This window comes from Suricata suricatta, chromosome 14, assembly GCF_006229205.1.
Source record: "Suricata suricatta isolate VVHF042 chromosome 14, meerkat_22Aug2017_6uvM2_HiC, whole genome shotgun sequence".
Classification (NCBI taxonomy): Eukaryota; Metazoa; Chordata; class Mammalia; order Carnivora; family Herpestidae; genus Suricata; species Suricata suricatta.
Genome location: NC_043713.1, coordinates 37,973,526 through 37,990,395, shown reverse-complemented (window position 1 = coordinate 37,990,395; position 16,870 = coordinate 37,973,526). Strand labels below are relative to the sequence as shown.

Sequence of the window (16,870 nt, the reverse complement as noted above, 5' to 3'; positions counted from 1 at the left end):
TTGTTTGTGGGTTTGAGCCCCACATCAGACTCCGCTGACAGCCCAGAGCCTGGAGCCTGCTTTGGATTCTCTCTGTCTCTCAAAAATGAATAAAAACATTTAAAAAAATTAAAACTAAGTAAGCTCAGGAAATGTTATTTAGGGCCTGAAGGATCAAGATTTTAACCATCACATGAATATTGTTCTATTGTGTTTATCTTAGGGATACTTGAGATAACTTTTATGTTTGAAAGACACCCAGGAAATCTTGAGTAGGCCTTCAAATGTTCAAAACATTTTATTTATTAGATGAAAGTACTTGAACCTAAAACAGAAGAATCCTTTCTTAGGCTGGTCTGTGCCCTTAATGATAATGGTAAACTGTCTCTCTCCTCTTAACTATATTACCATCCTTCCTTTGTAGTTTTGTTTTTTTTTGTCCTCCTCCTGGGACATGTAGATTCTGGAGGAGGAGGTTTCTGGGATGAGTCTGTCTGGTCTGACAGTAGCATGCATCTAGATTTTCCTGAGATGGGCTCTGAGACAGTCATAGGCGTAGAGAGGCTGAAAGCCGGTAGTGTAGTCCTACACATCTGTTCAGGTCCTCTGAAGACTACAAGAAGATCCCCTGCTAGGAAGGTAGCTGATTGGATACAGACTTGTGTCCCAAACCATGGAAATCCCCCTTTCTGGAGAGCAGTGATGCTGAATCTGAAACCTACTGCAGACCAGCCCTATGGAGGAAAGGAGGTTACAGAGCACTGAAAGGAGTTTAGCGTTTAGGGCAGAGGCATGAGAGTTGCAGACCCAGCTCTTAGCTGGTAAGCATGGAGCGGACTCACAGACACAGCTCTAACACTGGAGGACAGTTGGTTTTACAGAGAAAGGGCATTTTATGTAAAGATTGAACATGGTGGCAGACTGATTTGTATAGAAGAGACATTGCTCTCTGGCCAGAGGTTTCTAATTACAGTCCTCCTCAGGCAGGCAGCTCTAATAGTCCAGCTAAGGGACTATTGAGAAGCTAAAGGACTTTGAGAAACTCAGCAGTTTGGGGGCCTGTTTTTGAGCAGATAAATTGCAAAACAGCTCAGTTTTTAGCATTTTTTTTAATGGGACTAAAAAGGATCAGTTTTTATCCAAAGTAAATAATATAGGAAAGAGAAAACATAGAAGTGTTGGAATGGAGACGCACTTCACATTATTTGTAGAAAATATGATTTTGTATTTCTCACCTATTAGAATTAGTAAGAATTCAATTAGCTCTTTATAGAGATAATAATTATCACAATCCAGTGGCTTTTGTATGTCTTAGCAATAAAATGTGAGACTATTATATGAAAAAGCGTATTCATGGTTGCAACTAAAAATATAAACAGTAAAATGCTTATTACAGTTTATAAAACAAAACTTAAACACATGGAACACTGTATAAATTGCTTAAAAATTTAATTAGATGTCTCATTTAATTCCAATCTAAATTTCATCTGGAAGTATAAAGAAGTGAACAATTAAAAATTTAAGCAGGAATAATGAGAGCACTGGCCGATCCAGATAGTAAAGTATGTTATAATATCTGAGCGATTTAAATCAGGGTGGCGTTAGCACCGCACTTGACTGAAAGATCAGGGGAGCTTTCAGGACTGCAGACAGGCCCTGGGGACAGCGGTTTACAGTTCGGCCATTAGAGGGAATGTGCTTGGGGGCTCGCGCACTCTCCTGTCCACCTTAACAAGAATAGCTCTGCTTTTGTGGATTTTGTATATTGAGTTCCAACATTTATTTGGTTTCACATCCAAAGGAGTTTTCATTGTCTTAATATACAGTGTAGAGTGACTCAGTGACCACGACTGGCTTGCTAAACAAATCATGGTGGAGAATCTTGATGTGTTTATAGATAGTGGGGCATAAGTTAGTGTTTCACCGTGCTACAAAATGGTAAATTCCAGATGAATTAACAAGTAAAACCCGGGGCGCCTGGAAGGCTCAGTCAGTTAAGTGTCTTCGGCTCAGGTCATGATCTCACAGTTCGTGGGAGCGAGCCCCGTGGTGAGCTCTGCACTGACAGCACAGAGCCTGCTTGGAATTCTCTCTCTCTCTTTGCCTTTCCTCTGCTCACATGTGCCTGTGCATGCATGTTCTCTCTCTCCCCTCCCCAAAATAAATAAACATAAAGGGAAACCATAAAAATATGAACAACGTATTTGTAGATACTAGCATGCTCTCTGGATAAAAGGGATTTGTAAACATAAGACAGAAGTCATGATGGAAAAAACTGATGAAATTGTTCATTCAAAATAGAAAACTTTGGATATCTCTCTAAAATATCCCCTAAAAGTAACAAAAAAATAATACCTATTATTAATTTGCAAAACAATAAATATTATTTAAGTATATACAGTCTTTTTATACATCAATAAGGAAAAACAATATCTGGTGTCATATCCTATATGATATTCATTTGGAAAAAACCCTTTATCCTCATTAGTATTTACAGAACTGTAATTAGAATAACAATAAGCCATTACTTTTTTGACCTACTAAGTTGGCACACAACTAAAAGATAATGCTGAATCCTGGCAAAGTTGTAAGAGAGGCAGATTTAGTTCTGCTTGGTGAGAGTATAAATTGTTAAAATCTTTCTGGAAGCAATTGGCAATGTCTCAAGAGACATGCTCACATCCTTTGACTCAGTAATACTCAAAGAATGTTACATTCAATATATTCTTTATTAATTGAATTTTTAAAACAGTATAAATGCCTGTCCTCAGTGAAGTTTTAATTATGATGTCCATTTTGAAGAATTCATATTACATGAAGATAACTAAGGTAGGTAACGGTATATACACATATTTTATAATAGTTAAATTGATATTTATGGTTAGAAAAAACTAGAAGGAAAACACAAATATTAGGAATGGGTAGTATTTTTGTTTGTAGGCTTATGGGTACATTTTGTTTTCTATAATACAGGTATGAGTTTGCATTTTTCCAATTTTTACTATCTGGAAATAATGTCATTTTAATGTTTACTTATTTTTGAGAGAGAGAGTATGAGCAAGGGAGGGACAGAGAGAGAGAGAGAGAGAGAGAGACAGAATGTGAAATAGGTTCAGGCTCTGAGCTGTGAGCACAGACTCCAACATGGGGCTCCAACTCTCAAACCTTGAGATCATGACCTGAGCCAAAGCTGGACACTTAACCCACTGAGCCACCCAGGTGCCGCAAATAAGGTCATTTTAAATGATCATTATCCATGGAAAACTTTAGAATTATATTTTCTATTTTGTCACAGTTAACATCATTATCACCCAAGCCAGCTTCAACTTGTCATGATTATATAAAATATTTATTGGTCCTATGTAATCTTATTATAATTGTCCTAAAACTTGTGAGTAGTCTTACTCTCTTCCCTGCTCTAATGCGTCCTTGTCCCCATTTTCTAAAGAGGTAGGCACAATACGGGGAAACAAATTAGAGGAACCTGGTAAAATCAAAACAAATGTTGCATGACCGTGAAGACATATTCAAATACTAGTTGTGCTTGAAAATGTCAGGAAGGATCATTCAGAAAGTTGCACTTTCCGGGGCGGATGCGATGTAACACCTCGTAGCCGAGAGCGCGTTGGGGTAATGGGCAGTTCCTCAGTCTGCCGTTAGCCCAGGGCGCTGTCTCCCTCTGACCGCGGCCTCTTCCCACTGTCTGTCTGAGTATGGCTGCCTGTGAGTCTGATTCATGTCTCCGCCATGTGTTGCATTATTTTGATGGTATCGATGTTTTGTTCTGTGAAGGTAATTTCTTTCTCTCCTTTGTTCTGTTCATGTTCACACAGCTAGTTCAGTGAAGCTTGTTCACAACCAGGAGCTCTCCTTCTCTGTCTCCCTTCTCTGTCTTGCAGGAATGGAGGGTGGCTTCTGGTGTTTTGTGGCTTCATTTCCTTCCTGCCTCTCATCCACTTCATGATGTAATTCTTGGCACTTTTACTTCCTTTGTAGAGTAGGATGTGATGTCATAGAGAAGGGGACAGGGCTATCCAAATTCTCTCAATTGCTGGGAGGAGCTGCCCAGGTGTGCGGAGGGGCCTGTACTCAGGAAGAGAAACAGGGAATCCTCCACAGTGAGTAACCCCACTTTTGAGTGCACCCAAATTTCTGTTGAAACGTTGCCCAGTACACCGGAGTTTCCTCTTCGGCCCTTTCTAGATTTAATCAGTTTGCCTTTTGGACATTCCCAGTTCAGCTCAATTTTCCTCCTTTTTCTCCCTTGTCCCCTCTCCCCTCTTTCTGCCATCCCATGCCTCTCCCCACCAGTCCCCTCTTCCTTGCTTGCTTACTTGTGTACGTCTGTGTCTGTTGACCTTCTGCCCATGTCTTTTATGAGAGACCATGAGTGTCCCCGGCATCACCTATCATTTGGGGTGATGCCCACTCTATATATAGTCATGTGACCACAGCATCGCCTCTCAGTAATTCACAAGTACTCACTGTTCTACTTATAGTTCTCGTTTTGCAAATTCTGTCAGCCGTTTTGTTTTCATGTCTATTTCTTTCCAGCCCTTCTTTGTGATCTTATCTTCCCCTTTTCAGCTCTATGATAGTTTCCTTCTTGCCTTTTTTTTTAAACTAATTTTGTACACATCAGTCCTCTTCCCTATACAGCTATGCCTGTGTTTCTTTGTCCCCCTTCCCGGTTTTCAGCCAGCTCTCCAGCGGCCTCCTCCGTGAGGACAGGTTTCCTCTTCCTACTGACACACTCGTTGCCATCCCCTCTTTCTAGTGTAGCTGACAGTCCTGTATTCTCTCAAGGGCATACCAACAATGGCTAAGAGGGTTATCCAGATTGGGAGAAAGATGGGGACATTTCCTGGAAACTAGAGAGGGGAGAACAGGACAGTGTCCCTAATGGTGAAGTGGGGCAGGTGGTATGTCAATCACTGGAGAACCCCGATGAATAGAACCTTTGCTGGTGACCTGGTTGAAATTTGGCCATGGTAGTAGGAGAGATCACAGAGCTATTTTGAACAGATTTAGAAGCCTTTTCAATTTTTCCTTTTTAAGGTGGTTCTGTTAATTCTTAATAATTAGGATCATTCCAGTAAATAATCGTTAAGTTAGAACTCTACAATGTGCAGAAGCTTCTGTAGAGCATCTTTAAGTACGTATTGTCTACTCTTGGAGGAAGTCATTGTGAAGATGTGTGTAGACTTGTTTCCTGTACCCAGAGGTAGTCCCTGTCATCTGTGCTGGTGACAGTGTGGACACTTGTTTAGTGCTTTCCCAACATGTAGTTACACCCCTGGGTAAATAAAGGAACTTGATTTCCGACCCTGATGGTCTAAAGACTATGGAAATAATTAGCTATGTCCCATGTATCCCTTATACTCTGTTTAAAACTAGTCCCTTTCACTCAAAAGTAAAGAGGCCAGAAGGGGAGAGAAAGAAAAATGGGACTCAGTTTATACAACTGAGATGGGCTGAATGGGAAGAGGAAGGGGTTTACTTGAAATTCATTGGAAAAGGCAGAAGAAAGGAAACTGAGCTGAACTGGAAAACACACTGTAATGACTTACTTGGGTTTCTGTATGCTTTTTTCCATTTTGGCCATGAAGGATTTTTTTTCCTCTTTTTGTCACCCCCTAAAACAAAAGAGGTTGATCAAAATGTGAATCCAGTGAGGTTATTTCTAACCAGCACTTTGTTCTCCGCTGTTGGTATTGTCCGGGCTCCATGTTTCCAAGGTCCTGGGAATTCAGGAAACATTTTAATGGCCTGAAAACCTGTCTTTAATTATAAATGTGAGCAACTTTTAGTAAAGAAAATTATATACATTTAATAACTTGTTTTCTCCTGTTTTCACATTTTTTTTGGTGTGTATGCCTTTGTGACAATTTTTTGAAGAATAACCCCCTTGTTGCAGAAATTGCCGTAAATGTCCAGAAAAGAATTACATTCTCACTTTGGATACCCGAATTGTGTGATGGGACCTTACTTTGACACATCAGCCCCTTCCTCTTTAAAACTTTAAAGAAGCATTGCATGTTTTACACATATTTTCATTTATACACATCCATATAATAATCTAGGAATTTTATGTTTATTTTTATTTTTTAGGCACTAGAAAAACACCCCAACTCACCAATGACAGCGAAGCAAATATTGGAAGTCATTCAGAAAGAAGGGTTAAAAGAAACAAGGTCAGTATTCATATTTACATTTTCTATTTTCATTGATTAGTAATCGCTATGAATTGCAAAGCAATAGGTGTATCTAGGTTTTGATATTGTAGTTGATTATGAATTAAGTAATTACCCGCAAATTCTTTTGTGATTGCCAAATATTTAGATGACCCAAGATTTCCTTGGAGTTGCCTGTTGGCTTAATAAATTGCATTCAGCAGGTTAATATAGAGTGTACTTTGTTCACAAAGAGCCCCGCTGCATGAATTAGCCCTTCATTGGAGTTACTCCTTGTTCTCTGTCCCTTTTAAGAGGAGATTTTGTTTCTGAAAATGACTAAAGAGGAACACTTTTACAGGCTTAAGAGAGATTCCAGGATCACTCTGATAAAACCTGAAATGTCAAGAAATGTGGTTGCAAATGTAGACCTCTTATATTTAGAATTCCTATACTTTGAGGGTCATTAATCAGCTATTGTGAGTCTTAAAAAAACAGTTTTATTGAGATATAACTCATACCATAAGATTTCACCCATTTAAGATGTATAGTTCAGTGGATTTTAGTATATTCACAAAGTTGTACAGTAAGCACCACTGTCTAATTTTGGGACATTTTCATCACCCTAAGTGGAACTCCATTCCCATCAAGTAGTCAGTGCCCATTCCCTTCTCCCTCCAGCCCCTGGTAACCACAATTTGACTTTTTGTGTCTGTTTTTGACTATTCTGGACATTTCATAGAAATGGAATTATACAGTATGTATGTAGCTTTCTGTGTCTGGCTTCTTTCATTTAGCAAAATGCTTTCAAGGTCCATCCTAGTGGTGGCGTGAATCAGTACTTCCTTCCTTTTTGTTGCCAAACAATACTCCATTGTATGGACGTATACTGCATTTTGTTTATCTGTGATTGTCCTCTATTTAGGACAATCTGTGATTGTCCAGATTTGACAGTTTGGGCTTTAGCCATCAGTTTAGGGCCATGTTGATGATACTACTCAAGGAGAAAAAAGAAGTTTGTTACAAAGTACAGACATTGAGCCGTCATCTGAGTGAATAACCATCCATGTTATGGATAACGTAAACACTTGTCTGCCTACAAGCCATTGGTATACAGTAGTTGCAGCGTGGTGAAAATAAAGCTGCTGAGCTACCTTTTGGATGTTTTTACTGACACTGAGATAAAACTGAGAGAATAAGTATCCTCCTGAGGCCAACTTTTCCTAAAAACAAATCAGCATTACCTATAACTCCTACTATGGTAAAGGGTGAGTAACAACAGCTTCTAGCTGTTTAAAATGCATCCTTTGCAAGTTTGATCCATGAACAGCACAATTTAGAAGGGTGTAGGACACCTAGGCTCAAATTTTCATTTCTGTGTTGGAGGCTTTTTCTGCCTGCTCGGAAGTCAGAGCCTGAGATAGTGTAATGACACCATTTGCAATCATTGTTCCCCCAGCAAACTGGAGGCACCAGTGGGGAGAGAAGTTGTGGACAGCCTAACCGCTCTGGTAGGGGCGATCCTGTTCTTCAAAGCCAGATGTCGGTGTGAGGAGCTAGGGAACCAAATGGGGACACCTGGGAATGAATTTCCTCCTTGCGCCTGTCAAAAACCCTGAAAATATTTATGCCATTTAGAAGGCACTGAAAGTGTTTGTGCAGCAGCCAAAAGAAAAGAGGAGGTACAAATCTAAGGATATCAACTCCTCTTGAATGTGGGCTCTATGCCAGTGGAATCTGCCAGCGTAGACATAAAAAGCATCTCCTAGAAGAAGGCTTTTGAAATTTGTTCATTACGATACTCTCCTCAACAAGAGAGACTGCTCTGTGATCAGTTGTTACGTACCTTGAGATATAAAATTCCTGTACCATGCCTCTGAACAGCATTTTAATTACACTTATTATTGTAACAGCATTATTTCCTATTTCTCAAAATGCTGGTCTTCCCAGAATGGTATATTTAAATGGGCTTTAAGCATATGTAATTAACAAAACACACAGCAGTGTGTTTAAAGAGTGAAGAACACTGAAATGGAAGATGTAACCTGCTATTTCTTGGAATACAGCCCTCTCTCTTTCCCTCTCCACCAATCACTGTGTCCTTCCATAAATGGGGAAAAACAAAACCCTGTTGTTACAAATACTGATAAACCAGGATGGCAATAATGAAAGTATATGCAATGAATTCACAAGTCAAATAGGCAAGGGCACAGGCAAAGAAAGAGACCAGAGTCCTATTCAAGTTCTATTCTATAAATTTGCTTCTGCATTGAAGGCCTTCAACCACACAGTTTATGTTCTCATTTCTTTCTTTGAATCTTTTTTCTTCTGCAACTTGTGACCTGTTACTTATGGCCAGTCTGTCTGTGACCACTCTTCCCTTGTTTTCTAGTTTGCTTATTAGAATCAACTCAAACATAAAAGTACATGATTTGAGTGAGTTTTGGGCTTTCCTACTTGTTATGTGTGTTGTTTTAGGGAGCAGATTCTGACATTTATTTTCCCTATTTAATGTACTATTTTGCTACCTTCCAAGTTCTTAAATGTTTTCCAGATATTTATAGTACCTGAGTAAACAAAATGTAACTGTATTTATTTTTCTTAAGTTACATTTAGAAATTCCATCATCATAAGGTCATACATAGCTGCTTAATTTCTAGGTATTAACGATATAGTTTGCAAGAAATGCAGATTTGTGATATATTCAATAAAATGGAAGGGAGTAATTGTGAAAGGTCCCAAGGTGGCCATGACCTTCTGATAATCTCTGTGGGTGAGAGATGATGGTAGTGGTCCTCCCCCAAACAGTTCACCCTTGTACCTAGCATTTCTAGAAACGAGAGAAGATTGTGAACCTGGATTTAAAGTAAGCCATTTGTTTCAAGTACCATGGTGGCGGGGCGGGTGGGGTGTCCTTCATTCTGTGTGCCAGATAGCTGTCCTGTAGCGCTGACCACACTGTCCTGTAATTCTGTCCTTGTCTGTCTGCCTACGCGCATTTGTGGGCTCTCCAGCGGCAGGGTATCCCAGCACTCAGCACATAGTCAGTAGATATTTGTTGAGTAAATTATCTTTCTCAAGATGTTAATTTTCTGGGGGCTCCTGGGTGGCTCAGTTGGTTAAGCGCTGACTTTGGCTCAGGTCATGATCTGATGGTTTATGAGTTCGCACCCGGCGTCGGTCTCTGGGCTGACAACTAAGAGCCTGGAGCCTGCTTTGGATCCTGTGTCTCTGTCTCTCTGCCCCTCCCCTGCTCATGGTCTGTCTCTGTCTCTCTCTCAAAAATAAAATAAGCATTGAAACAATTTAAAATAAATGTTCATTTTCTCATGCTGAGTGATGACTTTGGCTTCCATTCAGAGTTAGAAGCTTCTTTTTAACATTATATATTGTATTTTTTTCCTTCTTATTTAATAGTTTGTATGTTTTAATCAAAAGAAACCTAATAGTTTTGTGGGAACCGTATTAAATATATGCATGCTAATAGTTTCTGGCAGATTATATGCGAGCAAGTAAGGTTATTGTGTGGGTGCCTGTTTCCAAACATTGTTAAGTACCTCTGGTTTAAACTTGTAATTTACAATACAAAATACACCGATAATTTTGGCAAAGCTGATATGAGTATTTGAATGTGTTCAGTATATGTGATATTGTTAATTTATTTGACTATGATAAAATTCTTGACATTTTATGCTATCTTTTCCTCTCTTCAAGTGACACTTTAAATTGCATACTTTTCAAGTAGACATGATAAAAAGATGACAGCTTTTCCGTATCATGCTCTGTGTATCTTTTTTCATGTTATTGATGAAATGTGTAGTGTGTGATTAAATTGTATTTGGAAAAGCACAGACTGAAATAAGTATTTTCCACGTGGCTTAAAAAAGGTCAGAAGGACATACGGGTTTTGTTGAAAAAAAACACATTATGAGATGATTGTCTAGAATTTTTAATGAAAATATATTTGATAGGTTTTAATTCCATTCTTTGTAATAACAGAAGATTTTTATCAATACAGTTTTCCTCAGGTCCATCTATATATTTGCTTTGCTCATTCTGAGTATTTCCAGGCTTTTATCACTTTGTGTTTATGAGTTGTGAACAAATGATAAGACATAGCTGTTGGGAATGATCAGAATCTTAGAGTCCATCAAATAGTGATGCTGCTTGTATAGACAGGGTTAAGATGTGTGTATTCCAATCCGCTTTTGTGGATGGATATTTGATATCTCTGTTTGAACTGCTGGACTAAGCATCCCCACCTCCTCAGGGAGTTAGGGTTCTACTGTAGAATATGGTCTTGTCTGCAGTAATTTTAGTGTATGTACTGCCGAAGCGAGCACCTGTCTCCAGTAATGAGAAATATGTTCATAGAAAAAGAGTAACTTTAGTTATCATGTTGGTTTGGATTACATTGGGGTTGTCCTAATTCTGCTTTACTGTTGATGGTTTGCTTATTCAGAAGTTATCATTCCTTTACAAAGAGGACTGAGGGATTTTGGATGGCTGAGGATATGTTTTTCTCTGCTCATGTGATTTTTAAAGTGATGTTTCCAAAGAAGTATGTGCTCTCATCTGGTGACGTATCCGGGGCGTTAAGGTCGAGGAGTGAGGCTTGCAGTCCTTACCTCATGAGAGCAGAACAGTCATCATCAGTGAGGGTGATCTCTTGTGTGCTGGGCACTATCATTGCGAGATACCTGTTCTTAATATAACATGAACCTTGATTTGGTTTTCATATTGTTTGCTAATAGGCAAATAGTTTTCTAATGGAGGTGGAGGTATGGCAGTCATAAAACACACACACACACACACACACACACACACACACAGAGCAATAAAAAAAAACCTGTTGGGGAGGGGCATGGTGATATTTATTAGGCACATTTTAAAAGATTATAGATGTCTTACTTAAAAAAAAATCTGTTAGATTTCATCAGCCATTTGCAGAGCAACAGCCTATAATTACATACCACAGTAGGGACATTTGAGAGGCTTTATAAACAGTCCCTGTTGTGTTTAGTGTTACTCTGAATATGGACATATTTTTGATTTTGTAATGTGGAACATGTAATTGACAACCCAAGATTTTGTAATTATTCTGGTATCAATGAGAACTTTGTATTCCTACTGATAATTCTTAAATTTATTTTGAGCTACTTGCCTTAAGGTTTTGCATGTTTCTGTTTTGCAATCTCTGTTACGATATGCTGAAATTAGGATCTCCACTTCATACTGTTGTTTATTAAAGATGTTGCATTTTTCTAGGGGATAAATGTCAGAAAATTCTATTACCTTGTATAGTGACAAACAATAAAATTTCTTGGCACTTCTCTTGGTGAGATTTACGTTTCTAATTAGTGCTGTAGGAGATGATTCTTTCTCGCTGCTGAACTGTTTTGTCTAGAGATAAGAAAGAAACACAAATAATTTCTACTGCAAAATCAATTCTTATCTCCAGACTCCATGTTGGCATCCCTCCTTTTTACACTGAAATGGTGGTCTAGTTTGTGCTGAGGAATTTTAGAATTGTAGTGTTAACTCACTGTGTCAGCCCTGCTGTTTGCTAGCATCTAATCTCTCATTGTATAAATGGTGTGCACAGTCAGCCACTCAGAGGGGGCAGGTGAGACAGTGGTGTTACTAAACAGAAACACAGGACAATCTGCAATTATTTATGTATGTGGGTAGGTGTGTCTATGAGAGTGTGTAAGCAAGCCTTGATAATAATTTACCTCTTAGTTGACATAAAATTTTACTTGTCATCATTCCTCAGATTGGAAGTCTCAATCAGTCATTCTGAACTCCCTTCTTCGAGGCCCCCATGGCCAGTTGGTTCTTAGGTAGTGTGAGTTTTACTGCCTAACTAGATCTTTCTTTGTATCCCTACTCCTTGCCCTTCATTCTGCACGTGACATTTCTTAACTAGTTTTAAGAAATTTGCACACTTGCACTTACAATTTCTTAACTCATTTTAGTGTAGTATCTTCTTATCTGGCCTCTTTAAATACAGTCTCCCCCTTTTTTAAAGACATTTTGTTTTGAAACAAGCACTGCCATTTATGGTAGACTTCTTAACTGACAATCCATAATATTTCAGAGAATATTTTGCACCTAGTAACAATCAAAATATATTGTCAGTTGTATGTTTGACGATAATTAGATGAAATTGGGTATGGTACTTTTTTCTAGTCACGTGGTATCTGAATAAATGCATGATATTCTGATAATGTAGGGTTTATGATGCAAATGATGAAAATATACATTGTATTTATTTTATAATTAGATGGGAGTTTGAATTTCCAGTCGGTCATGTATATGTTTGTTTGTTTTTTCCCCAAATGCATCACTTAATATGTCGGGCATTGGCATTGTACATAATTAATGTGTTTTAAATTGAATGGTATAAAACTGGGTAAATAAGAATTTAAAATTTATACATGGATGTCACTAATTGTTTAAAAATGACTTTGCAGTCTGTCATAAATTAAACTTTTTAAATTTTATTTTTAGTCTCAGGTGCACAACATTACTCAGTGTTCATCAGAAGTACAGTTACCATCTGTCCCCATACGTTGTCACGCTATTATTGACTATATCCCCTATGCTGTACTTGTAATCTCCGTGACGTAACTTTTTTACGACAGGAAACAGGAAATTTGTACCTCTTAATCCTATTCTTCTATTCGATGCAACTTTTTTTTTAACTTATTGTGAAAACGTGATTCAGGGGAATAAGATTATATATTACTTTGGAAGCATTTCCCAAGTTAAAAAATAATTATGTGAAACATTACCCTACAAGGTAGAATTCCAGCTTCTAGCACTACCTAATCAAACTGGGCTTCGGCAACTTTAAAGCCTTAATAGCCAAGCATCTGATGGTGCAGCCACAGGTGACTACTTGCTTTTGCCTCTCACCCTGTTAGCCCTGTTAGCTTCTCATGATTTTAGGAAGTTAGAAACAGAGCCCCATGAGGTGTTCATGAGCTGTGTCATGTGTGTGTGTGCATGCACATTTGTGTGCACGTCTGCTAGTTATCACATTGTCCCAGCAGAGGCTATAAGATCAGGTTGCTGAACGGGGAGGTCGCCCTTTTCAGATAGAATGCCTCACTCTCACGAAGTACATTTGGGAAAGGACTCTTCCTAGCTCCCTGACTGAAGTCATCTTAATAGTAACTGGCTTAATCCGCTCAGGCTGTCATCACAAACACCTTAGACCGGGCGGCTTAAACCGTAGAAATTTATTTTTGCAGTTCTGTAGGCTGGAGGTTCCAGGTCAAGGTCCAGCAGGGTTGGTTTCTGGTGTTGGCTCTTTTCCTGGCTTGCAGATGGTCCCCTTTTCAATGTCCTCACATGTCCTCTCCTGGGTGTGTGGGTGTGCAGAGAGAGAGGGTGGGCTCTTCGCCCTGTCTTCGGATAAGGATACTGCTCCTGTCACATCAGCGTCCCATCCTTAGGAGACTTCATTCAACATTAATCACTTCGTTAGAAGCTCCATCTCCAGTACAGCCACACACCATAGGGCTTCACCATATGAATTTGGGGGACACAAAATTTCAGTTCATAATAGTGATTCAGAATTTGCATCTTTAGATTTCCAGAATTTATGGCATAACATAGTATTTCCAGAACTTGGAGTATCTGATTAATCTTGGAGGGTATTCATAACAATATGCTTAACACTGTACTGTCTTCTGTTTTTATATACTCCTAATAATGTGTTTTCATATGTTATTCTTAATGTATAAACCGATAGAATACTTGGCTTAAATTTCGTGTTCAAATATAATGTGTATATTCATATAACATAAATTGATTTGGATTTTATTTGAAACCTTTAGTAAAAAGAGCTCCAGTGACTGCATATAACCCTCAAGGCATCAATATTCACTAAGGAATGCAATTATAGCTACGAAATAGCCATTTCTTAATACATCCTTTTATTCTGTCAAGCTTTCTTTCTCCATTCTTCCAAATAATTGAACAAAAAAAGGTAATTTAGGTGATTTCAGCCTTATCAAGATCTAGGTATAATTTACTCCAGATATACTGAGCTCTCTATAAATATTTCAGTACAGAAATAGACGCAGAAATGGATATAAAATTACATTGTATGTGAGTCTAAGTATCCTATGCAGATGAAAATCTTTGGAAAGGAATAGGCATGAAACTGGGGTGATTTTATTTAATTTTTTGCTAAGTGGTATTTTTCTCTTTATCTCTTAATTTCATTGCTTGTGCTCTTAATTGCCACATGCCTAAATGATTTTAGTTTTGCTTTGTTGTTTTAAGGTTGACAACATAATTCAAATGCAAAACAGTCGATATGCTGACATGGGGACTTCTTTTTATAGTTGATTTGTTTTCAGAAGAATAAAAATTATGACATTTTGTTAAGCCAGGTTTTCTAAAAGCTACAGTGTGTCATTCCCAAGAACAAGTCTTAGCTCTTTCAGAACAATTAAAGACTGTGTATCCTACGGCTCCTGAGATTCCTGTGCAGAGTCACATTGACAGTTGTGGACTGGGATTCTGCCTGACATTCGGGTGCTTTCCGTCAGTGTTTTCGTTTGTTTGTGTTTGTTTTTTTTTTTTTTTTTTAAAGAAGTTAAGATCTGTTCTAGGTATTGTGCAAGGCTTGTACACACTCTTCAGTCTACCCAGGATCACAGCACTCTGGTGTGTAGGTGAGAGCTTTGGCTGGAACTTGGTGGTCAAAGTAGGACATCAGAGAAATAAAAATAAAGCTGTGGAGATGTAGATATTATAACATGATGTTCATCAAGTCGAAACCTACTAAGTGCCTACTCAGCAGTCACTGTGTTAGATCCTGAGCTTTTGTGGAAGCTTTAAGGCATGTCTTCATTCCATCAACATTTATTAAGCTGATGCTATGTTCCTGAGACTGTAGAAGTTGCTGGATTAATCGATAAATAAAATGTAGTCCCTGCTTTTGAGGATTTAATAACATGGTTCCAGACCATTTTTCTGTGTCATTTAATTAGGTCTTTTAATCTCTTCTCTGTGAAGTGTGTCTTCAGCCTAGTGCATAATGATCATACACACACACACACACACACACACACACACACACACATATATTTTTTAAATTTAGGGATTTCTAATTCTCTCTTGAATTCTTCATAAAGTGTATGATATTCCAACATATCAAGAAGTGTTGTCTTTCCATCACAAATATAAAGCCATTACAGTACAAAATACACATTGCTGTGTCCATTAATCTGTTTGGCCCAGAGTTGAGACACCATACTGTATGGAGTATGTCAGGCAAATTAATGAATAGGGGCTTGATGATTTAAAAAATTCCTAATTTAAAAAACTTTGTTTATATTAGGCCCAGTCCTTAGGACTTTACATGAATTATTTTTTTAAAAACTTTGAGGTGTGTTGGTGATGCTGTATTTCCCATTTCACTGATAGGGAAATTGAGGCAGGCAAGGTTAAGTAACTTGAGACAGTCCATCCAGCTAGCAAGTGGCAAATCTGGGATTTAATGTCTGATTCAGAACCAATTGCTTTTAACCTTTTAAAATACTCATAGCCCCAACCTAAAACAGTTTTGATTCAGGAAAGTTTTGGCTATGTGATTCTGTTAAGTGAATACCTTCTTCATGACACACATATCCTCATTAACAGCTTTTTGGGCTAATTATTGAATGTCTTATATTTTACTTGCTGAGGTTAGTAGCCTATAGATAGGCGTATTGAGACTCTTCAAGCTTACAACCTAATTATAAATAGGATTGAAGGGTGGACATCTCCATAACACATTTACATTTGGAGAATGCAAAGCCACAGACGAATTTTACCTCTTGTGCTTGTCCAGTGTGAGGAGGATGCCTATGAGTGAAGATTAGGTCTTACAGACAGGAGCAAAGGATATTTGGATGCACCTTCTTACTGTTTGTTTTTGAAGGTAATGCTGTGAGGAGGGAATGGGTGGATCAAAGGCTTCGCAGGATTCTCACTCTGTTATTGACATTGGACTTACAGATTGAAACTTGTTTCTGGGGAGCTTCCTCACTGCGACCAGTCAAAACGTAATTGCTAACAAAATGTAGATAACCCAGAAGACAGTTTTAGAGGGTGCCACATATTCCATTTGTGAAACAACTAAATGAAAATAAATGCGATTGACTAAACTATGCTTAAGTGGGGGTTGGGAAGGCTAAGTTACTAACATCATTATCCTTTTAAGAAATGGATCTAAGGTAAGAAAAGGAAGCCCAAATGGATACGTGAGTATAGTTTCAGAAGCAGCGTTACTACATTTTGGAGGGAAATTATCTTAAGCAAAGAATGATCAGATGCCCTTTGCTGTCGTAGATAATCTGTATCATGACCATTTATCCATCCTTCTTCATCTCATCCATCCATTGTATTTCCACTGGGAGGTATAAAATTGCTACTCTTTCCTTTCTGTTTTTATTTTTCATTTTTCAAAAGGCAGATGTAAAATTTCCAAGCAGAGCACGTTCTCCTTTAGGCCACTGCAGCTAACCTGAATTCATTACTTAATTCTTTTCTAGCATGTCTGCATGAAATATAACAATTTGTGCAATGATTATTATTCAATTTGTTGCTTAATTAGTGTTTATTGAAGGTGACCTGCTGGTTCTAAATACAGAAAAAAATAGCATTCATGAAGATTTGTTGGAACAAGTTGTTGCTAGTGGGAAAATCAAATGGCT

The 16,870-nt window shown here is 38.2% G+C and overlaps 1 protein-coding gene across 1 annotated transcript in view; it reads left to right on the top strand.

Moving 5' to 3' along the window:
- ASXL3 (ASXL transcriptional regulator 3) overlaps positions 1 to 16,870 on the top strand; it is a 179,495-nt gene that overhangs the window by 29,076 nt on the left and 133,549 nt on the right. The window contains exons 5-8 of the mRNA XM_029921562.1: positions 3,537 to 3,609; positions 3,996 to 4,097; positions 6,091 to 6,173; positions 13,107 to 13,109. Coding sequence (XP_029777422.1) covers positions 3,537 to 3,609; positions 3,996 to 4,097; positions 6,091 to 6,173; positions 13,107 to 13,109 — 261 coding nt within the window. The remainder of the gene's footprint in view (positions 1 to 3,536; positions 3,610 to 3,995; positions 4,098 to 6,090; positions 6,174 to 13,106; positions 13,110 to 16,870) is intronic.